The 23,922-nt window shown below is 36.7% G+C and overlaps 1 protein-coding gene across 10 annotated transcripts in view; it reads left to right on the top strand.

Annotated features, from left to right (window-relative positions):
• Positions 1-648: 648 nt before the first annotated feature.
• Positions 649-23,922, top strand: part of SUPT20H (SPT20 homolog, SAGA complex component) — a 29,963-nt gene continuing 6,689 nt past the window's right edge. For 4 of the 10 annotated variants that reach the window (XM_066544923.1, XM_066544922.1, XM_066544920.1 and 1 more), the window contains exons 1-20: positions 649-751; positions 1,424-1,521; positions 3,488-3,523; positions 4,606-4,664; positions 4,748-4,814; positions 6,115-6,244; positions 6,848-6,951; positions 7,473-7,589; positions 7,714-7,767; positions 7,967-8,106; positions 9,351-9,507; positions 9,593-9,649; positions 11,260-11,331; positions 12,321-12,478; positions 14,653-14,685; positions 16,657-16,768; positions 18,931-19,039; positions 19,279-19,437; positions 21,173-21,485; positions 22,494-22,648. In XM_066544923.1, the coding sequence (XP_066401020.1) occupies positions 1,504-1,521; positions 3,488-3,523; positions 4,606-4,664; positions 4,748-4,814; positions 6,115-6,244; positions 6,848-6,951; positions 7,473-7,589; positions 7,714-7,767; positions 7,967-8,106; positions 9,351-9,507; positions 9,593-9,649; positions 11,260-11,331; positions 12,321-12,478; positions 14,653-14,685; positions 16,657-16,768; positions 18,931-19,039; positions 19,279-19,437; positions 21,173-21,485; positions 22,494-22,648 (2,050 nt within the window). In that variant the 5' untranslated portion in view covers positions 649-751; positions 1,424-1,503. Of the gene's footprint in view, positions 752-1,423; positions 1,522-3,487; positions 3,524-4,605; positions 4,665-4,747; positions 4,815-6,114; positions 6,245-6,847; positions 6,952-7,472; positions 7,590-7,713; positions 7,768-7,966; positions 8,107-9,350; positions 9,508-9,592; positions 9,650-11,259; positions 11,332-12,320; positions 12,479-14,652; positions 14,686-16,656; positions 16,769-18,930; positions 19,040-19,278; positions 19,438-21,172; positions 21,486-22,493; positions 22,649-23,520; positions 23,670-23,922 lie in introns of all 10 variants that reach the window. The other 6 variants (XR_010783152.1, XM_066544925.1, XM_066544921.1 and 3 more) reach the window with 6 other exon arrangements.

The raw sequence follows: 23,922 nt of genomic DNA, 5'->3' as shown, positions 1-23,922 counted from the left end.
TCTTCAGTTTTCAAGTCATCCCTAGCTAGGACATGTCAGCACCACAAGGTTAACAAAGGCACTGAAGGGTGGTGTCAGGTATGGTTTTTCCTATAGGACTGGCTGCAGGATCACAGCGCAGCACGTTTGCACATTGCTGTGAACAAATAAATTACGGCTCAGCCAGAAGTGCTAGAAAGGTCTGGGGAAAACGTGCTCCAAGTCATAAAAGTGCTGTGCTCAGGGACATACGTACAATGTGTGGTGTAGATGTGCCTGGCAGAGCTCGAGTATGGATGCTCATGGGCTCCCCAGGGAAGTCACTGAAGCACCAAGCTTGAGAAGTGTTTGGACACTGCTCTCACGCACACGGTGTGACTCTTGGGGACAGTCCTGTGCAGGGCCAAGAGATGGACACACCAAATATCCTTACAGCATTCCTGAGACACAGAGGATCCCATCCTGATCTTCACAAGGGCACTAAAGCTGTGAGTCGCAGCGCAGTCCAGGCTCTTTACTACCATTAAACCCTTTGAATTCCTCGGCGCCCATCCGTCACCCTCACCAACCCACACGCCCATCTCCATCGCCGCCCCGGCGGCCGCTCCCCGCCCTCGCCCGCCCCTCGCGGTCTCCACGGCGACCCGCCCGCCCCTTCCGGCCGCGGCTCGGAAGCGGCGGGGCGGAAGCGGCCGGGGCGCCGCGGCGGCGGCGGATGCGCGGGCGGGCGGCGGGGCCGCTGTGCCGGGGGCTCCGCGGGAGAGGCCACCAGGTACCGGCGGGCACGGGGCACCCACAGCCGGGGAGGGGGCGGCGGGATGGGGCCGGTCCGGGCGGGAAGGGAAGCGGGGCCCGGCCCGCGCCCTTGGCTTGCGCCGGCCCGGCCCTTCCCGGCCGGCTGCTGCCGTCGGAGGCAGCGCCGCTCGCTCTTCACCCCGGCGGTGGCAGCAAATTTTTTTTATTTCTTGATTGACAGCTCGTTGTGAGTCAGTTTTAAACCGAATACCGCTAGTGGAGGTGTTGGCTATGTTGGTTACGATGTTGGCTAATAACACCTTCTCAAAAGCAAAACAAAAGAGCTGATGCGGTATGCTAAACACTCTGCTTTTCATTAAGTGTTTTAGCCTCCTGTGCATCTGAGGTTGTGACATTTGGGATAGCCCAGGTAGACTGCTGCTATAGAGAAAAGTGTACGTACATTTACGTGCTTGTTGCTTTACTGTTGAATAAAACTAATGCAAAATGATTGTGAAAAGTAGTAGTACTAGTCATTGGAGTGAGAGCCTCTGCACTAGCAGCAGGTGGAGCACTTGTTCCTACTCTTGGAGGAAACTCTGCTAATGAAATTAAAATAGAATTAACCACCAGAAGTGTTGTATTTAAATGAAATACCTATTTTGTTTCTCAGTGGTATTTTTTTTCTCCTTTAATTTTTTGGTTTTAGTACCCCAAGTCTGACCATCAAATATGATTCTTTGCCTGCTACACGAAACTCCTTAAGTACTTCTTTTGCCATTTGACCACATGGCTTCAACTACAATGGTAAGTTAGGATTTCGATCATATATTTTCAGATCTTTTTGCTCTAGTCTGCTAACTGTCTGGCTGATGAGGAGAATGCCACTAATATTTGACATTTTCTTTTAAAAATTGTTTTACTTGTTACTGCTGAATTCTGATATTTCCCTTTTTAGGAGTGTCTTCATAGCTTTTGGATACTTCTAAACAATTACTCACTGGCCAGTGCAGCATAGGAATTGCCACATCAAGCTAGTGGTGTTTTCAGTCAGGAGTGGTGGCAGGAAATTTGCTGTATAGAAATCCTACTTCTACATAGTAGTCTTTTATTCACAGATGCTAATATTGACATGGATTTTTACCTAATGTTAAACAGTCAGTGAATTGAATATTTGAAATCATACCTAGACATAGGTATTGTTGAAGTATCTACTAGATATATTCTCTTATGTAGAAAGATCAGTATTTGACATTTTCATAACAACACCTAGACACTTGAAAATCATAATGTTCTGTCATGGCAGGCTCTACCACACAGTAGCATGGTAAGTAGGTGGGGGGATTTTCATGAACAGGTAAGAAATTTTGTTTTAGGTATATTATATGAGTGTTTTTGTTGTATATTTCTTTGTTGTTCTTTTGTTGTTGTGTAGTATGGTTTTCTTCACTGGATTCTATTCTAATAAAGTATTATCTATGTAATCACTGGTGCTACCTTGCATTGGACATGGCTCGTGTGTCTTCTGTTCCTTGAGGCTCAAGTAGAGGTGTTTGCTTTTAGGAGCAGCTGATAGGGATGGTTTAAACTGAGGGAATAGGACAAATGCATGTTTGGCAAGAGTTACCTGTTACAAATGTTCCTAAGCTTCACCTAATATTAGAGTTTGTCCGGAGTACATTGCTAAGGACATTATCCAGCTGCCACTGAAGTGAATGCATTGCTTTTCTGCACTTACCTGGAGATGAATCAAGCTCCTGGCATTCTCCTACAAGGCTTTGGTTCTTAATAGTGTCCTCTTTTTTCCTCCCTGCCCCAAGTCACTTTCATTGTCTGGTTCATTTAGCAGCAGCAAATTATTCCTGTACAAAGGATGTCAGGGCTTAAGTGAGTGCCAGAGAAGGAACATTGGAAAACAAGGAAGACTTTCTTAGAGTTGTTTTTTGACACTGGTGCTTGTTTATTCTGGTTTGAAATACTTGTCAAATTTTAGTCCAAGAACTCATTATTCTGATCTATGAAGTTTTGGGCTCTTTTTGATATAAAAGTTTATCAGCTGCAGGTATACTGAAGGAAAAAAAAACATTCCAAAAGAGCTAAATTCATTAAAATAAATGGTATTGAGTATACCATGCTATGGGATATTGAAAAGCTTTTGCAGATTTTGTTGTGTTTCATGGGGTTGAGCAGACTTTTAGCCTACCTTGGAGAAAGTCTGTAGTGAAAGCTGGTTTTGTTTCCTAGCCACCTAACAGTATATCGTAAGGAGTACTTCTTAAATTGTATTACGTGCAGAAGTAAAGTTCTGAGCACAAGATCTTTGTTTCCACTTTGTGAAAAATAACTGCGCCGATACTTGGGCACTGGTATTTAAAAGATAAATGTTTTCTTCCTGGATATCTGTTCAGGGATATTTTGGCCTATCCTTTCTGTTGAGTTAGTGCCCAGCTTAACAAAGGAGATCAGGTTTTCTAGTTGTCATCTCTATTTGTTTTGGGTAGTATTTGTTACTGCTTTTATTAGGTGTAAATTTCCATTCCTGCTTTTAATTCTAATTGCTTTTCATTGTTCTAAGGCATCATAATTTAGCCAAGCCTTGTGATACAGTTACGTGAGGTTTTAGCTAAGTTTAGTATGTGCCAAAGAATTTTTGAGCCTTTCTTCTAATTATAAATTCATATCAGTTGTAGTAGGGTTGTTGGGGTGTTTTTAATGTATGAGGATGTTAAAAAAAGTCATATAATTTCTAAAAAACCTTTTGTCATTCTTGCAGCAACAAGCTTTAGAACTGGCATTGGATCGTGCTGAGGTAAGAAGCAGCTAAATTACTTGTTTGTACATAATTTATTGGTCTTAGAGTTATAAAAATACAACAGCTATTTTTTTATTTCTCCTGAAGAGTGGTAGAAAACCACGTTATGTAAATATATACGTGTGTAATCATCTATACATGTAACACTGAGTTTGCAGAATTCTCACTGAAATTGCTGTAATGTATTTGTCTCTTACCCATTGTACTGAGAACATCAAGTGCAATGGTGATAGACTGTGCAAGACTTGAGCTTTCCCCTTCTAAACCAGCAAATCTGTGTGCTGTGAAATGAGCAGGCAGAAATATGTGGTAAAGTCCTGTTTGTGTTTTTTAAGGATAGCCTAGTGAGAATGAAGAGGCAAGTGCCTTCATGTTCGTGTTCTTTAGTGCTGTCATCTGATAGAACAGTTACCCTGTTACGGGAAATACATGTTCCTGTGAGAGAACATAAATTCTGAACAAAGCTGTTAATTGAAATACTTCGAACAATAGAGATTTGGAAAAACCTTGTTAGAATATGAATTACATTTACTGGAGGATGCTATCTCTCTTATTCTTTTTTAATTCAAATGTTTAATGTACATGAATGTTATTTATAATGCACAGGTCTATAGAGAAAAATAATGTAAATGCAAAAGGCAAAGGGAGAGCTTCCTGAAATTATTATGTTGAGAAGTATTTGATTTGTAAATGTTGTTAAGCCCGTATGCATAAACTTGGTTGTACCTTAGTGGGTTAACCACATGAATTTCAGTAGTGGTAGCTAAGTACAGTAGTGTTGTAGTGTTAGTTACTACTGTAATGAAAAGATGTGAGTGTAGGATCAAGACCTTGCATGGAACTGATGCCATGGGCATGAAATGCTGTCTTTGACAGCTAAATTGAGTTGTGTTCTTGTTGATGACTGTAACATAAACCAGATTGTGTTTAGTGCACTTTTGGAACAGTCATGTACCATAACTGTTAATTACTTTCTGTATACATGGAACACTGTCTGGTAGTGATCTCTAGTTGTGTGGTAACTAGAATTAAATTTCTTTGTAATGTATGCTGGTTTCTTGTTTACTTTTCTCTTTTAGTATATTATTGAAAGTGCCCGTCAGAGACCTCCCAAAAGAAAATATTTATCCAGTGGAAGGTACCAAGCGTTTCAGTGTTTAGTTTCTTAATAGCATTTCTTTAATTTAATTTTGGTTACATGTTGAGTCTTTTTAATTTCAGAAAATCTGTATTTCAAAAACTTTATGATTTATATATTGAAGAATGTGAAAAAGAGCCTGAGATAAAGGTAAGTGGAAATTGCTGAAAAGCTTTTCATTTCTGTCTAAACAGGCAGGTTGAGAAACTACTTTGGTTTTAATTCCACTTAATTTCTTGGTTAAATCAAGTATAAAGCCTTCTTACTGTAGTAGTCACTTAAAGATAAGACTATATAATGTGAATAGTAAGGCCTAGACTGGTTTAGTGAGCTGTTCATTCTGTCTTAATGCTGTGTCATCGAAGGGCACTTGTGTTCAAGTTCAGGGCCATGGTCAATGCCATGTGCGTGGTTGTTTCACAATCAATTGCTTAGCATGACTGCCATGGAAAAATGTGGAACATTTTTCAGACCCTGTAATTTTGTTGTGAATTCTGATTTATTTCTCCAATTGTTGGTAAGCTAAGAAGTTTTGTGAAAAATTTTCATTAGGCTAGCAAAGAGACTCAAACTGGCTTATCAGTTCTAAATATAAGGTGTAAAAGGTACAAATTACTTTGCTAAACTCTGAATGTCAAATTGAAAAAGAAGATAAAGCTGTGGAACCTGCTGTATTGCTGCTTTCAAGTAAGTAAAATTAATGAGAAGACAAATGAGCACTCGGGTTAACTCCCAGTTGATGGTTGTACCCAGAGCTGGTATTCAGAGATGAAATATGGTCTCCAGCCAGAGGCTGTAAAATTATCTGAGGTTCAGAATTCATTGTCTTAAGTTCTAAGGGGATTTCAAATGTTTCAATTTGTAGGATGTTTATGTGGTCTCTGAAAGACACCAAGCAATTATAAAAATCTGTTACACATCGAAAAGATAGTTTTACAGTTAAAAAAGGGAATAGTATCTGGGGCTGCTGGATCAGATTTCAGCAAATAAGGGCAAGAAAATGCAATTAAGAAAGCTTCCAAATGCTTGTTAGTTTAATCCTGGAGAGAAATGCCTTCTTCTGTTAGGAATATCTGAAAGTACTAAATATTTTGTTGTTATCAAATAAGTTGTAGTGGATTTATGATATTTGTAGAATGATACAAATAATGGTGCACTGTAGATCTACAACATTTTAGCATTTAACTCTGTTGTCTGTGGACTTCCAGTTATAGGGTTTGTGGTTTAAATGAGTGGGATTTTTTACAAAAATCTTTGTCTATAAGCATGCATGATAATACATAATATGTTTACTCTGCTGAATACGGTAAAATTAAATTTAACTGAGCTTGTTTAGATGTGTAATTTGTCATTAATCTAAGTAACAGTCTAATAAAAACAATTGCTTTTGGTTTTATTTCTGCTAATTATTTCATAGTATTATGTTCATGAGCAATGTTTACTTTTAAAGCAGAAGCTGAGACGAAATGTGAACTTACTTGAGAAGCTGGTTATGCAGGAGACGTTGTCATGTCTGGTAGTAAACCTCTATCCAGGAAATGAGGGTTATTCGCTGATGCTCAGGGGAAAAAATGGTTCAGGTAATATTTTTCTCTTGGATTTTAAAAAATACTCAGAATGCTGTATAATTTTTTTAGAATGTGTTTTTGTTTACATTTATCTGTTACATAATTGCAACATAATTGCACTGGGAGGTGGGAGAATAACCAACTGTAGTACTTGAGCGAAAAATTTACATAAAGCTCTGAGCTGTTTATCTACAGACAAAATCTGTAGATAGGAGTCTTTTTGATAACCTTCCAGTCTCTTATTTCCCCTTAGTTTCTGCAGCTGTATATGCAAGTTTCATTCACTTCAGATTCCTCTTGTCAAATTGCTTCTTTCACTGCTTCCCGTGTCTAGATCTGCCTAGAGGCATTTGTGTTCCACTTTGGTGGCATTTCATGCCATTTGTACTGCCATGGGTGATAAGAGCATACAATATGTCAACTGGGAGCAAAAGCTAGCACAGTAAGAGCAAACTAAAACTCTAAGTACAGAAATGGATGTAAAAAATAATAGTATCCAAAAAAATTGGTATGTGTGGATGGGTTTCTGCCAACCCTGATTTTTCCTGTGGCAAGTTTTAGATTTCTTAATGTGTTTTTTGAAACACAAAGGTAATATGTTTTCTTTAAATTCAGACTCTGAGACCATTCGTCTGCCTTATGAAGAAGGAGAGCTGCTTGAATATTTGGATGCAGAGGAACTACCACCTATTTTGGTTGATCTTTTAGAAAAATCTCAGGTTTGGAGTTTTTGTTTTCAAAAAGAACTTGTGTATTGCACCCAGATAGACCTTGATTTTTTTGAGTGCTTCACATAGATGATTGTAAGCACAAGACACTTGTGGATATAAAACTGTAGTATTTAATGCCCCAAATAAATATTTTGTTGATATATAGGAAAAAAACAGTACTTACTACTGAGGAGAAGGAGATAAGAGAGATTGCTATGATTACAGCTGTGAAACATCTTCAACTCTAGCAAAATTTCCTTTGTTCTTTGTCATTATGGAATGTTTGGCATGGCAATTTCTTACAACTGCATTGCTGGCATATGAAAACACTGCATTTGAAACTTGTATTTTAGGTGTGTCTAGGACAAACATGTCTGTGTACATAGAAAGGACTGCTGGTCTGAAAAACTAAGTCATGTGTTTTATTCCTAGTTTCACTGAATTTTATATGTTATATAGCAAACTTCTTTATAGAGGCAGGGGAAGATTGGTAAATGTTGTTCAAAAGCTGGTGTTTTTCTTTCAACCAGGTTAATATTTTCCATTGTGGGTGTGTCATAGCAGAAATACGGGACTACAGGCAGTCTGGTAACATGAAATCTCCAACCTACCAAAGCAAGCACATTCTTTTGCGACCTACAATGCAGGTAAAGAGGAGCCTTAAGTAATTTCTCAGTATTATGGTAGTTCGTAGACTGGATATGCCCAGTTAACTGAACATACATTATCAAATCCTGTTATTCATAACTACCATTTTGTCTTTTTCCTCAGACTTTAATTTGTGATGTGCATTCTATAACAAGTGACAACCACAAATGGACACAGGTAGGTTAGAGGTCATTTAAAAACTTTACAGTGATGTCATAAATACACAACAAAACAAAAATTTATTATAATTTTTTATTTGTTTAATAATTTTTTCAGGTTTTTCTAAGGTAATGTCTACATGCATAGGTTTATAGGAACTTGACAATTGTAAAAGTTTTCCTATTTTTATATTTATTAATAGCTGTATATATTACAGGAAGACAAACTCCTACTTGAGAGCCAACTTATTTTGGCTACAGCAGAGCCTTTGTGTCTTGATCCTTCAATAGCAGTGACCTGTACTACAAACAGACTCCTGTACAACAAGCAGAAGATGAACACTCGCCCCATGAAACGGTAGTTTTCAGTACGAAATATGTTTTCAAAGAAAAATAGAAGTAATGCTTTATGTAAAAATTTAGCTCCTCCTATGTAATACCTACTTAAATAGGAATATGTGAGAAACAGTCAAGAAATTATATCACATTTTTAAGTGTTCAATACTGTATTTTATTTTGGTTGCTAGTAGATACTGTAGTGGGCTCATTTTTTTATATCAAAGGAAAGTGTAAACATGTTAACATAATCAGTTTTATTGCAGTTTGGATTTGGGGTTTTCTTTGCATAGGTTTTGTGTACACAGAGTCAGATGGCAGCTCAGTAATGTAAAATATATAAACAGATATGTTGTATAATGGTCTCTAATTTGTCAAAAGCTACACATAAGTTTCATCCTGAATGAGTAAATGAAAAGAATTATTTGTGTGTTTGACATTCAGGTTAAACAGAAGTGTAATTGTATAAGAATATTGGAAAAATTGAAAATAATGTGATACAAAATACTGAAATTATTTCACTTTTGTGCATGGTTGGGCCCTTTTTTATTTCCACAGAAGCTTGAAACCTTTGCTCGACATGTTTGTTCTATCACAAGAGTTGCATTCACTCTGTAAATAGGAAATGCATTAATGTTCTGTCACAATTACTGAAATATTTTGAAAATTAATTTGCATTGAAATACTATGCTAGTACCAAATCAGCGGTAATTTCTGAAAAAAATATAAATCATGAATTTGATCAAGCTGTCCTTGAAATTAAAGCTTGGTGGTCAACAAATATTCCACTAGAAAAATAGGAAAAGGGATTAAATGTATGTCCAGAACAGCATTACTGAGTCTATGAATTTGCCATGAAACAAAGACTAGAGGGTAGCTACTGTCATTATAACTTTATAGTTACATAAGTAGGACAAGGATCATTTGATGGAACTGAAATTATGATAATACATAAATATTTTAGGCTTGGCAGCTTCTTAATTACTCATTTTGATGATATACTTAAATTAGGCATTTAAAAAATAAGCACATTCTTAGTGCTGAAACAGATGAACAGAATACTGGTATCTTTTATAAATATGAAATCATAATTTAAAGTTGTACAGTTTAATCCAATCGCAATCCAAAAGCAATTTTAAATTGGTATTTACAAACTTATTAGTCTTCATGTAAGTAGCAGTTCCCTGCATATTTTTGGTTTTGTACAAGGGCAGTGGAGAAGTTAATGTTGATGGTTTTACAAGCTTAGGTGTCATTTTGCCATAGGTGCTTCAAAAGGTACTCAAGGTCCTCTCTGAACAGACAGCAAGAAGTAGCTCACTACTCAACTCCACCTCAGCTCAGACTACTTGACTACTTACAGAAAAGGAAGGAGAGGAAAGCAACCCAGCAGTATGACCTCAAAATTTCAAAAGCTGGAAATGTAAGTGTTCTGAAAAGTAATGTAATGTACTTCTAACTATTTAATTAAAGGATTTAATATATTAATCCTGTTTTTCATTTTCCAGTGCGTAGATATGTGGAAACAGAACCCTTGCTACTTGACTGCTCCTTCTGAAGTGGATGTAAGACCACCAGTTATGTATAATTAGCAATTATTAGATTGTATTATATGAAGAAGTGTCCAAGAAGCAACCAGTATCAAAGAATGACCTTTAAAAAATGGGAGTGACTTTAAAATTTACAGTTACTTTTCTGTTCCATAAGATATAAACACAAGTTAAGCCACACTGTAATATATTGCAGTTATATCAGAATAGTTTGGATGAAGTAATCAGTACAAACAAATTGTTAGCATTGTTCTTCTGTGGACTCAATGAGCACATGTCTATTTGAGGTTCTCTGATAGTATGAAAACCCAAAAAGCAAATGAGGTTTGTAGATTGTTTAAATATGAGTCACTTTTCATCTTGGCAGAAATTCTTGCCTTTTGATATGTTATACTATGGGAGATTAATATTTTGAAAAGTTTTAGATTTTATGCAGAGAATTCTAATTGAGAGTTGTTTTTTTCACTCTGTGTGCATTTTTCTCTTGGGGGCATTCATATTCTTAGTTTCTGGCACTACCAGAACACATACTATTAGTGTACAGAAGGGACTCATAGAAAATCCTGAGTTGGAAGGGACCTACAAGGATCATCAGGTCCAACTCCTAGTCCTGCAGGACAGGACAAGCCCCAAAATCATATCATGTGTCTTATCCAAATGCTTCTTGAACTCTGTCAGGTTGGTGATGTGACCACTACCCTGGGGAGCCTGTTCCAGTGCCCAGCCACCCTCTGGGTGAAGAACTTTTTCCTAATATCCAACCTAAACCTCCCCTGACACAACTTCACGTACCTCCCTGGGGTCCTGTCACTGGCCACTGAGAGTTTAGATCAGTGCCTGCCCCTCCTCTTCCCCTCACAAGGGAGTTATAACTGCAATGAGCTCTCTCCTCGGTCTCCTCCCTGCTGAAGTGAACTCAGCCACTCCTCATGCAGCTTTCCCTCAAGGGCTTTCACCATCCTTGTGGCTTTCCTTTGAGTTCTCTCTAGTAGCTTTATATCCTTCTTATACTGTGGCACCCAAAACTGCCCCCTGCACTTGAGGTGAGGCCACCCCAGCCCAGAGCAGAGTGGGACAATCCCCTCCCTTGCCCAGATGGTGATGCTGTGACTGATGCACCCCAGGACATGCCTGGACCTCCTGGCTGCCAGGGAGATATGATCAGGGCACTGCTGACTCATATTTTACTTGCCACCAACCAGGATGTCCAGGTCTCTTTCCACAAGTTTTCTCTACTATGCTGAGATTTTTTAAGAGACTGTAGACTAGACAAGACTGTAGCTGTGGACATTATAGGGCTGCCAAGAGTGCAAATGACAGTGGAATGGCAGTGTAAGTTTCTGCGAAACAAACCTCTCTTTTCACTTCAACTGTGTTGTAACTGACTTAATCAGAGGCTTTAGGAATTACTGTTATGGTGAAATTACTTAACGGTTCCACATTGCAGGCAATGATTTCAATCTGTAGTCTGAAACTGTTTCACTCTTCTGTTGAGTTTAACATAGGAAATGTACTATAACTCTATAAATATATAGTTCTGAGGGTTCTTCAATTAAATTTCCTTGAAGAAACATAGGAGGTAACATAGGAGATTCTTTCTTTTCTGATCTCTCTGTTTGTTTAAGGTGGAAAAATATGCCAAAGTGGAAAAGTCTATCAAGTCTGATGACTCACAACCAACTGTCTGGCCAGCACACGTGAGTTATTTAGACCTTTGGCGAAACTTTACTGTCTCTAGTTAAAATGCCTCTTATTTCAACAAAATCAATGTAATGTGGAATAATCTTCCCTCCCCCAATTTAATTAATCTTCCATGTGTTACAGAGACATGGGAAGATTACCAGAGATACTTGTAATTTTATACAGTAAAGCAAGCATATGATCAGTCTGATTTCCTCATATTTTCCAGAAATACACGGATAAGCAGCTTGTACTAAAGAAATTATCATTATTTACACAGAACTCTGCACAACAAATTGCTTTCTTTACTCAGACATTCAAAGGCGGAATAAAAAGAGCTTTATTGAAATCAAAATGTTACATTTTGAGAGAGAGTAATATTAAATGCCTCTTACAAAAAAACTCCTTCTGCAATGTTTAAGTTGAACCTTAAGATTTTTGGCACAAACAATGTGACTTGATCAGAAGTAGTAATTTAATATAATCACTGATTAATTCACATTAATAATATTTAATTCACTGATTAGTTATGTGATTAAATCACATAATTGATTTTTTTTTATCATTTCAGAGGCAAGGTACTAGCTTTATTAACAGCATGTATCATGATATCTTTGTAGTTGCCTGTTGGAAAAAAGTAATACTTCCCCATAGAATTTAATGTTCAGCTCCAGCATTTTATTCTCAACATTTTTGCATTGTCATAATTCATATAAAACTGTTTCTATATATGTTTACCCAGTCTACATTTCTATGTCTAACATGATCGTTTGGGGTTTGCAATAACTTTGTATTTTTAAGAGATATAAATCCTTTTCCTCTCATCCTGTTAATGTAACTTCTGGAATCACTTTGATTTTAGATAATGCACCCTTTCCTATAGAGTGTTATTTAAAGTTACTTATAGAATGTTTCTTACTCTGTATTGTATATGGAGGTGGTCTGCTTTACTTGCTGTTTCAGCTAAGGCTTGTTCAAGACTTACTAGGTCATTCTGTCTTTTTAGGAAATGAAGGATGATTATGTGTTTGAATGTGAAGTTGGTAATCAGGTTCAAAAAACAAAACTGACCATTTTTCAGTCTCTTGGCAATCCCTTGTACTATGGTAAAATTCAGACACTCAAAGGTGATGAGGAAAATGACAACCTATTAACTCCATCACAGTAAGTTACATGTTCTTTTTTTTAAACTATGCTGTGATAAGTAGGTGGAGGAAAACAAGCATTACTTGTCATTTTCAGTCACAAAAATACTCTAGAGCTAGAAGTCTGACTTAAGATTTTTTAACCAAAAAAACAACCCAAACCAAAAGGTGTACAAGCCACCATCATATTTCAAATGTACTTTTATTTTAAATTAATACATTCTTTTACATTAAAGATACATTGAGGGAGAAATAAGACCACCAGCAAATCCAGCCATGAAAATTGTGGAGACACTATGAGATGTTGTTGCACTCCTTTTTGATGATACTCAGAATCTTGATTGTTCTCAAAATTTGCCTGATGCCATGAAAGTGAAAGATGTGACTATATTCTGTTTACTCTTAGATCCAGTTGAACTAAATAAATGAAGAAAAACATGAGCTTCTGAGAAGCTTCATAATTTTGAATTGTTTGAAATGTGCTGGTTTTGGCTGGGGTTCTACAAAGATTCTCTGCTCTTGGCTGTTTTTGTTGCATATACCAGATTATTTGTGTGGAGGAACCCATGCAGCAGAGTAGAGCCTATAAATTTCACTAAGGCAAGGAGCAGTGAGACTCCGCAAACCTTTTAGTTCTGCTAATGAAAGTTATTTTTATCTTCTAGTATGTAATCATTCTCTTATTTTTTATGAAAATCTTAAAACATCCTGAGTTTTAAGAGTACTTTATCCCTAGACTTGAGCTATTCACTGTTTGTTTCCATACTGTTGTGGTTTAACCCCAGCTGGCAACTAAGCAACATGCAAGCACTCACTCTCTCCTCCCCTGACCTCCCTGGTGGAATGGGGGAAAAAATAGCAAGGGTAAAAGTGAGGAACCATGTGGCTTGAGATAAGAACAGTTTAATGTGTCAAGGAAAACCACACATGCAAGTAAAGCAAAAAAAGGAATTCGTTCACCACTTCCCATGGGCAGGCGGGTGTTTGCCTGTCTCCAGGAGGGCAGGGCCCCATCATACCTGATGCTTACTGGGAAAGACAAATGCCTTCTCTTTAAATGCTTCCCCTACCCCTCTCTTCCTTTTTGCCCTGGCTTTATTTGCCATATGGTATGTATGAAATATCCTTTCCTTTGGTCACTTGGGGTCAGGTGTCCTTGCAGTGTTACTTCCCCACTTCTTGAACACCCCTAGCCCTTTTGCTTGTGAGAGACCTTTGTCAGTACTGCTTAGGAATAGCTAAAACACCCTTGTATTACCACACTGTTTTTAGCACAAATCCAAAACAGCCCTGTGTCAGCTATCGTGGAGAAAATTAACTCTACCCTTGCCAAAATCAGCTCACATACCTAGTGCTGATCTTTTTGGAACAACAGTGCTAGCTTAGAGTTGTGTAATAAGGCTGGGAATTAAATTAATTTAGAGGAATTAAATGCCTGGAGGGTTTTGGAAATCATTGCTAAGACACTAACAATGAAAGTTCATCAAAACTTGAATAACCCATCCTTGGCAAATTGTCATATGAAATGAAAGGTGAAGTAAACATTTTTGTTGTTCAGTAAAATAAATTTTTTTTTTTTTTTTTTTTTGAGCTGGAGAAAGAGAAACTTCTGTAAAGTTCAAGAAACATAGTAATAAATTTTCAAGCCATAAGTGTTATGCAAAAGAGAGATACCTATTTAGGAGGTCTGGAAAATCATGGGGAATTGGAATTGGCATAAGTGAAATCAAACAATGGAAACTAAATGTTTGTTAAAATATTATGCACAGGACTGTTTTTGACCTCCCCTCAACACGCTTCTATTTCAGTCTGAGTGTACTGGTATGGTGTTGGTTTATACATATCTTTTCCTTACATGTACTTTTTACATAAATAATTCTGTAGCAGTTACTCACTTTTTTTTTTTTTAATTATAAAATCCAAAACTTCTATATTCTGCCTTTTCCTTTGTAGGTAATTTGCTGTTAAAGGAGACCATATTAGATCATGTGTGTGTATTTTACATATAGTTAGGAAGTCAAGTGTGTATTTCAAATACTGAGTGATACTTAGTCCATTGAATGGATACATTATCATTTGTATTTCAAGCAGGTATGAAAAAAACACAGCACTGCCATTTGTTTGAAGCCTTGTGATTATAAAAATATGTTCTTTTAGTCCAATTCATGACTGAAAATATACTTTACATTTTAGGTTCCTTATTGGTTCGAAGACTGATGCTGAAAGGTAAATTAATGTAATGGCTTGATGACAAATAATAAATTTTGTTCCTTTTTGGCAGTTATGACTGCCAGTGCTATGGTTACGGAAACAGATGCAGAACAAATGAAAAAAAATAAGAGGAATTAGTCATCATATCAAGAAATAGAATAGTGTGTAGCTTCTGTATTTAACAAGCAAGGAAGAATAGAGGACATCAAATATGTGAGTACACCTGAACTCTGAGACCACTTAGCAGTAATTTCATCCTAACATTTGGCATGGTAAATTAGAAGTCATGGAAATGGTTCATTTAAACTGGTCATTTTAGTAATGAAGTGTAATCTAGGATTTAAGATTTATACACTTTCATTTTGTGTATTGTGCATGTCTTGATTCAGCTTTCCTAGAGAAGCAATAAACCAGTTTTTCAGTATATTTTAGTTGTAGAATGAGTAGGAGTAGCTAATTCAGGGATAACTGAGGCAGCAAAATAAGTGGTTTTTAAGTGTTTGTCAGAGTACATCGCATTAGATTGCCTGTGCATATAAGCACAGAACCTTTAAAAAGCAGCCTCTGTCAGAGCCAGTTGTGGTTTTGTGCCTCCATGGGATACTGCTGGCTATGTACATGCCATAGCTCTTATCTTCACACACCCTTACGTGCCTGGCAGGGAAATGTGTCTTTGATTTGATCAAAAATCAATAATAATGTTCTTTTTTTAAATAGGTAATTTTGGTCAAGAAACTCTTTGCTTATATTCTCTCCTGCCTCCTTTGTGCTGATACTTTTGCTGTTTGTTCTGTAAGCTGAACTGGGGAGATTGGCTGGCTGAAAAGTAAAACAACAATATTACAAGAGCCCAGTTTTAACTGGGATTGATTTCCTGATCATGTTTGTCACTGGGTTGCACAAGTCCTTTCATCAGAATAAGCATCAGGGTTTCAGGGACAAGGACAAGAAGAAACAGTAGAGGAGTGCAGGACCACCTTTTTGAGTACATAGCATTTTACTACCCTGATTCCACCAATTTTTAAATAAGTCAGTCTAAAATCTAATTGCTACAAAAAGTGCACTGCCCCCTTTCCTCCATTGTGTGTGTCAGGGCCCTTGCTTATGTCTGCATTGGTCAGGTAACAGCATATGACAGAAGCAGGGCTACATCAAAATAAAGAGTATTTCATCACATTTAGGTGTGAGGTAATGGAAATATTCCAGCTGGTTTTCGCTGAGGTCCAGTCTGCCAGAGTGTAAGTGACCACAGTACTTCAGCTTTATATTTCAAGGTCATTTTGTATATTCCAATCATGTTTGTGAAACAGTATTCCCTCAGCTTGGTTGTGTTAGATGAGCAGAGATGTAGTATCTGATTCAATTTGATAAAACAATATTTTAAACTTGTTTCCCTGATGCTTTATCAAATGTCTGTCATAATGCTCACAGTGGAGTGATTGTTCAGCCCTTGCATTTAGACTCCTCATCTGACATAGACCTCAAGCTGAAGGAGAGTTGACTGTTTCACAGATAGCATAACCAGAAGAGACACTTTTATAAAACATTCTGGACCTCTGTAAAAAAGGGGGAATGGGATCCCTGTTGGCTTAGATCCCAAAGATCTGCAGTTGCTTTTGGGAATGGAACTGTTCTGTTGTGTTCTGTATTCCTTCAGTAGAGTGCTTCTCACACTGTATTTTGTTTAAGGAAAAAAAAGAGATTAAAAGTTAAAATTTAATAAATCTAAGAGCCCAGGAATATAATGTAGAAAGATACAAAGAGGTATAAGTATGTTTTATATATGTACATCTCTCTGTTATATATATTGTGTTATATGTGTTATATATGTATTGTATTTTATATATTGTGTAAGCATATAGAGATATGCTTACACAATATATAAAATGCATGACTATAACATATACAATTATGTGTTTATCTATAAGTATCTACTTTGGAAGTTCAAACTTGTTAATCTTTTTATTTCCTTATTGTTTGTTTCAGGGTGGTGAACCAGTACCAGGAGTTAGTGCAAAATGAAGCTAAATGTACTGTGAAAATGTTTCATAATTCAAGTGGATCAGTCAGTCATCTTTCTCCAGGAAAGGAAATGGAAGTGAGTTTATCAAGCTACAAATTTCTTTTATTTGCGCTTAATTATTGAATTATTAGAATAAATTTTGCTATCCATATTTAACAGTAAAATAACCTAAAAATGTTATCCTGAATGACTTTTAAAATGCATTATGGTCATGATCATTCAATGTGAATATATTGGGAAAGTTAGTGGAAAACATTTATGTTTTCAATGTTCAAATGTTGCCTTTTAGCTGTTTTAAGGGGTGGGGGGTTGGCTCTGTATCATGTAGTTAGCTCCAAAGTTTTGTTTTAGCATTTTCCCCTGTTCAGGTGAAACTTTCATAGAGCAGCGTAATAAAATGCAGCTGTGTGTCTTGTTTTGCAGGTCAGTAAAAACAGAAGCAGATGGAGTAGCTGAACTTCTTTTACCTTTAGAAATTCAAATTATTTTCTCTTCAATTTGAAGAGGAAAACTTAAAAAAACACCCAAACAAAAACCAATACAAACAAAAGAAACAAAAAGCCAAAGGCAAAAAAAAAGCTCATACATAGAAGAAAACACCAAAAAAACCTCCAAAACACAAACCCCAACAACTTTAAAGTGTGTATGTTTACATGCACACACATTTCTACATTTCCACTATAAACTCTTGCATTCCCAAATTTTCCTGCCTGTTGGCATTGCCTTGCATTTTATTTGCTGCTTCTGGCTTTGTTTGGTCAGAGTCAGTACTTCAGCAGTGAGCTGTAGGTTATACTCCAGCTAGTAAATGAGATTTGTATCCCCTGGGGTGTTTCCTTGACATCTTTCCCCTAAATATCTACTTTAAAACTTCAACAATATTTTTCTGAAGGAGGTAGTTCCTGGTGTCAGGCAGACCAGCAGCATTCCAAGGCCAGCAGTTGCAGACAGGAATATGGATGTTTTTGTGTACGTGTGCACACATACAGACATGTACATGCATGTGTGTATATATATATTAAAATCATATAATAAATGGGTGGAAGGATGCTTGCCAAAGTCAATTTGTCTGCCTGTCCAAGCCCCTACCAAAAGCTGGACTAGAGTTAATCAGGTTACTATATTTAATGATCGAGTTACCATTGCAATGGGGCATTGTAACCTGATTTCAAAATCAAGAAAGCAGATTTTAATACAAGAACAGAAAGGTAGTCCTCAAAATTTTCCTCAAAAGATTCTTTTTCATAAGCAAGCAATTAGAAATATCTAGAGGGGCCATCTCTTATCACTGAGAATCAGTGGAAGTTAAGCTCACCAAAAAGGGTGATTCTGCACAATGCTCTGATTTCTTAGCTCATGCACATTTAATTGAGGCTCCAGTATTGACATATTCCATTCACTAAATTGCCAGCCTCATTTCCTAGTTTCAGCAGTTTGCAAACTGTATGTTTGTTAAACAGTACTGTAATTTATGGATATCTGCTATAAGGTAAAACCACATAGAATATAACTGAATGTGTTTCACTGTTGAGTCTTTAGACAGTGTCAGCTATTGGAATTATGGCTTTAGGGTCTGTTGTGAGTGACTGAGAACTACAGACTCAAATAGGTGAAGCAGATACATGTTCAGACAACCTGATGATTAGGATACAAGAGCAAACAAAAAGGCTGTATCTTCCCTCTAAGAGTATGAAGTTCTGGTCCCACTGAAGCCAGTGGGGAAATGCGTCTTGATTTCTCTGCATTCAAGATTTTCCTAAATTTATTTGAAATCCTGCTCCCAGAATAAAGAATTCTGATCCTGATCTTTAAGTCTGTCTTGGTTGAAAATGGCAGGTATATAGAGAATGAATTAATTAAATGATGTCATTTTTCAAGTAAAACCTAAATGTTTTATTATTTCAAGTATATTCATCACTTTTGTGTTTGTGAAAAGTACAAAAAATTCTGGAATTATGGAGAAAGGTGAAACTCTTTAATTATATTACTTATTTCTTCGCTCATTTTAAATTTTTACTAGCACTTTCATGCTGCTTCTTGATGGTAAAGACTTTATCTAACGAGAGTTCATCATAGGTTATTTTTTTTAAATAAATGCATAAGCATCTGAAATGGCTGAAAGGAATATTGTCATAGTTCGAGAAGGCTTCATACAAATCAGTTGAATTGTCTTTTCTGTCAGCTATGTGAAAACTTTTGTCATTGCTGTGGTAGTGTTAATTTCTCTTTCCTCCCAGCAGCCAGAAAGTGTATCAGGCTCTGTTCAGTCTTCAGTACTGGGGAAAGGTGTAAAACACCGACCTCCTCCTATCAAATTACCTTCAAGTTCAGGAAGTAGCTCTTCAGGTAATTATTTTTTGACTCAAACATCTAATTTTAACATGACCTGCCTGTTGTAAAATGAAAGGATATCCCTTTAGTTAAGATTTAATTTAAAAATACCAGAATTTTATCTGTGAGAAGAGCATGGGGCTTTTTGTTTGTTTTTTTAAATTTCTGATTATGTTGCTCACAAAAGTCTATACTAATATTCAAGTTAACATGTACTCATAGAATAGTAATGTATTTTAATTATGCTTTTTCAGGTAATATTTTTAGTTCACAACAGTCAAGTGGCCATCTAAAATCCCCAACTCCACCTCCTCCTTCTAAGCCTCCTGGTCTTTCTCGGAAACAATCTATGGATCTTAATCAAGTTAGCATGCTCTCTCCAGCTGCCATGTCTCCTGCGAGCTCTTCACAAAGTGAGTCACGACCTAAATTCTCCATTAAATCTTAGGCTTTTGCATAAATGCTTCCTGAGATAAACTTCTTAACCTGTGGAATGATGAAACTTAAGTGTACAGTGTACCCTAAATTGTATAAGTTGTGCAGCTTTAGGCAGGTCTCTTGTTCACTGTATGTATTTTATGTTTATTGTAACTGTGTTCGTTTTCTGTATATATATGTATGCACCCTCTGTGTATACGTTTTAATACATTTTCTGCAATTAGCATGATCTCCTCATATATGAAAGGCTGGTAGATGATGTGATGAGAGAAATTCCAAAGTGTAGATTTTTTTCCTCCAGTGTAAAAACAGTATGTTAGATCAATTTGCCTTTACATTATTTAAGCATCTGGTTTTTTAAATGTTATAGGAGCTGGTGCAGTTGTGTATCTGTGTATGTATATAATCTGATCAGTCCCGAGGTGATGATACAATAAACGATAAGATGATTTTTTAAAAACACTCCTACACTGTTTTACAAATCATTGCTGATTGCAAGTGTGGTGGTGATGCTGCTGATGATAGCACCATATTCTCAGGTGTAAAAATGCAAATTTCAATCAGAAGGGACATCCTAGTTAACATATTTTCATTAACACTGACAGGATCATTGTAATCTTAGCTGTAGATCATAAATGTTTTCTAAAACATGTATGTGTCTTGAGCCATATCGTGAACAGATCTGTACAAAGAGGGAACCACAGCTGCAGCTTCTCAATTTTTTTATGAATAATTGTATACTGCACATTCCAGTATCCTGCATGGTATTATAATATGCTTTTTGCATTAAATAATTTAAAATCTGGGTAGCTTAAAAAGTGTAACTTTTGTGCCTTCTTGTTTTGCACTAGATAAAAAAGAAAACTTAAGTTTTCTTCCAAAATATTGAGTCTGGATTTATGTTAGTGTTATGAATTGTGTAAATCTGCTGCACACAGTTACTTTAAGGCTCTGGTCACCATTCATATTTATTTCCTTTTTTTCTGCAGGACATAAAAGCTAAAAAAAAAAGAAAAAAAAAACAAACAGCTCATGCTTTTTGGGGGTTTTGTTTCATTTTTCTATTGATAGACTTTGCCTACTGCATCCACAACAAATACAGCTGTATGTGTTACATTTAAGTAGAGAGAATTACACAGTAGCTTTTAAAGATGCAGTATTATCCTCTTCTATGGTTCTTAAATATTAGATAGTTGCTTTTTGTTTGATCAATGCTTGGAAAATTGCAGTTTGACTATCTGATGAAATTTAGATCAGCCCCATGATCATTGAAATTGTACATGATCTTGCTGACTCTTGTTTTCCATTATAAGTTTTTAACACAGTCTATTGTGCAGGCAGTACATGGATACTATTTGTTTAACAGTTTAGGACAAACATTAATTAGGTTAAAATGGTAACTAAGAAATTATTTTAAGTATTCCTGAATAGAATTAATCCCTTGATGTGTGATAGATTATGGAAGCCTTAAAGGAAAATAGAAATTGGTGTATGCCACAAGGAATGAAGCATGGAGAATGGATTTTCTTTGTGATTATACTGCATCCTTAACAATGAGTGTGTGCTGCAACACTTGTCATGTAGAAATTAACTCTTGCAATCTAAAAACCAGAAGAAATTGTCAATGCTAAGTAAGATTCCATTAACCTTATACAAAAAGGACTGGCCTTTTATAACAAACTAGCACTTTTTATTTTTCTCAATGAGCAGGGTCTGGAACTCCTAAACCATCTACTCCTACTCCAACCAACACCCCTTCATCGACCCCACACCCTTCTGATGCTCAGAGCTCAACTCCTATTACCCTTTCTGCCACCCCTACTCCCCAAGATTCAGGCTTCACCCCTCAGCCCACTTTGTTAACCCCGTTTGCTCAGCAGCAAATGTCTCTGAGCCAGGCACTGCCTGTAATGACCATTCCTCTTTCCACCATGGTAACATCCATTACTACAGGAACAACCTCCACCCAGGTCATGGCAAACCCCGCAGGACTTAACTTCATCAATGTAGTGGGCTCTGTGTGGTAAGTCTTTTGTTATGATGGTTTCCTAATTTACCATGGGGGTTGGTTGGTTGGTTGGTGGGAGGGGCTGTGGTCCAGGTCTGTCCACCATCCATTAGGGTAAATATTTTTCAGGATCTGCAGTACAAAAAAGATCACTCACTTTGTAATTACAAAGTGAAGAGCCACTAGAAACTATTTGTATTTCTCAGATAGAAGTCATCTGCTATTAGATTATTGAAAAGATCTATTAAGAAAGGCCTTTATTGCTTTCATCTTTGTGGAGTCGTATAGGTTCATTTCTGAAAGCTTTATCTCAATTTAAGTGATTTCTGAGGTTTTGCTCTGTAAGTTTGAAAACTTTTTATTAATCAGAGGGGAAGTAGAATATCATATACAGACCAATCTAAATAAGAAATGGGAACAGATTTGTTTCTATCAATTTGAAAAAGCATTGAGGTGAAATACTCTTTGATCCTTAAAACTCATTTTGTGGTTTAAAGAAAATAATAAATGCTGTCAAGAGAAGATGGTATGGTGTAACATGAACTGTTTTTTAGACTAAGGAAAATTCTGCAATTACAATGGTCAGTGTAAGATACATAGTGTGCTTCAATGCAGGTATCAGACATTCAAATTACCCAGCTAAGGTGTTGAGCAGCTGGTCACTGTTGATAAATTGAACTTTTTTTTATAGGGAAAAAAGAAAAAGCAAACCTGTTCCTTTTACGATAGTACAGCCATTTTGAAGACTGTTGACCTTTTAGTATTTCTAGAATGAAAGGACCACTTGAGGTTTATTTTTAACAGTTGATATCAAAGAAGAAAAAACCCAGTATGTGCTCATAATATGAAATATGTTATGCTCTAGGCAAATTTCTTTTTTAAGCTGCATTGATGCTTTATCCATAGTCCCATAATTTACAGGAAGCTACTGATTTACTTGCCATGAAACAGAGAGCAACCATTTAGTTATTCAGACTTACTTGTGCCACTTGGGTTTGATGTGTTGTCTTTCCTCTTCCACAGTGGAGCACAGTCACTGATGAGTGGTTCAAACCCTATGTTGGGGTGCAACACTGGTGCCATAGCCCCTGCAGGTATAAATCTGAGTGGCATTTTACCCCCAGGAGGTCTGGTACCAAGTGCGCTGCCCGCTGCAATGCAATCTGCCTCCCAAGCAGGTCAGTGTGACTGAAAAGCCACCCTTCAGACAGGGACAGTGTGAAAACATTTTGTGAGAAAAGTGGACTGAAGTGGCCTTTGTGTGAAGAGGTTGTGCATTTGATGGCTGGAGCTCAGGAACAACATACATGTTTTTGTATTCAAGGTGTAGGCTGTGTTGGAGATTGTCTGAAGCTGGTTTTTGGTGAGCTAGGCTGGGGATACACAGTCAAAACCTGGATTGTTTGGTGCACTCAGTAAGAAGTTCGAGAGAAACTCCAAATTTAAATAAAATTTTGATAAATATAACTGCCAGAAAAAAGGCATGATTGAAATTAGAAAGAGGCCTCACTTTCTAAATGTGTGGGGCATTTTATTCTATCCCTGGTACTATTTTATTCTTATACAACAATTAAGTAGTTCCTTATTGTCTCCAAATGCAACTATATAAATCTTAAAAGCACAATTTAAATTATCAGTTTATTTTTTCTGAACATATAATAAAAAAAAAGTCTAATGTATGGTTATAGAATGAGAACAGTAGAAGACTTCAAGATATCCATCCCATATGCTAAGAGTTAAATCTGTCTAAACCATACTGAACCAATGTTTATATAAACTGTATTTAAATATCTTCACTGAAGAAGATTCCAGTCTTCCTCAGTAGCTGTCTGGAGTGGCTCATTATCCATGCAAAATGTTTCCTTCTAATTACAGTGCATCTCCTGAACTGCAATTTTTTTTTCCTCCTATATCCTTCAGATGTGAAAAATAGTTGTTCACTCTTTCTCTTTACCTTCTGAGTATCAAACGTGCTGTCATGTCCCACATTTGTCTTTTTCTGATAGGTCGTATTTTTCAAACCTTTCATAATCCTGTCACTCTTTTCTAGACTGTCCAATTTGCTTACATCCTTCTTAAAATGTGATAACCAAAACGGGACACAAGCCTGAGCTTGGCTGATTTACCACTGTGGAGCACAGCAGAATAAATGCATCTCATCTCTTTCACAACATTCCTGTTAACATTTCCCCAAATGAGGTCTGCCTATTTTTTATCTGTATTTTTTGCAACAGCATTACCTTAACATAAGAATGGCTTTTACTGGTTTAGGCCAAAAATCCATCCAGTTTATATTCTGTCTCTGACAGTTGCCATTAGAGGATACTGAAGAGAATGTTTGAGATGAGGCAAAAGTGTGAAATTAAACATCCCTTGTCTACAACTGTACCTCTTCTGGCAATCTACAGCTTTGAGACTTTCTCAGCTGAAGAATATCCACATGGATCTTTGT

Source organism: Molothrus aeneus, chromosome 2, assembly GCF_037042795.1.
Source record: "Molothrus aeneus isolate 106 chromosome 2, BPBGC_Maene_1.0, whole genome shotgun sequence".
In the NCBI taxonomy this organism is placed as follows: Eukaryota; Metazoa; Chordata; class Aves; order Passeriformes; family Icteridae; genus Molothrus; species Molothrus aeneus.
This window is presented reverse-complemented; position numbering and strand designations above follow the sequence as displayed.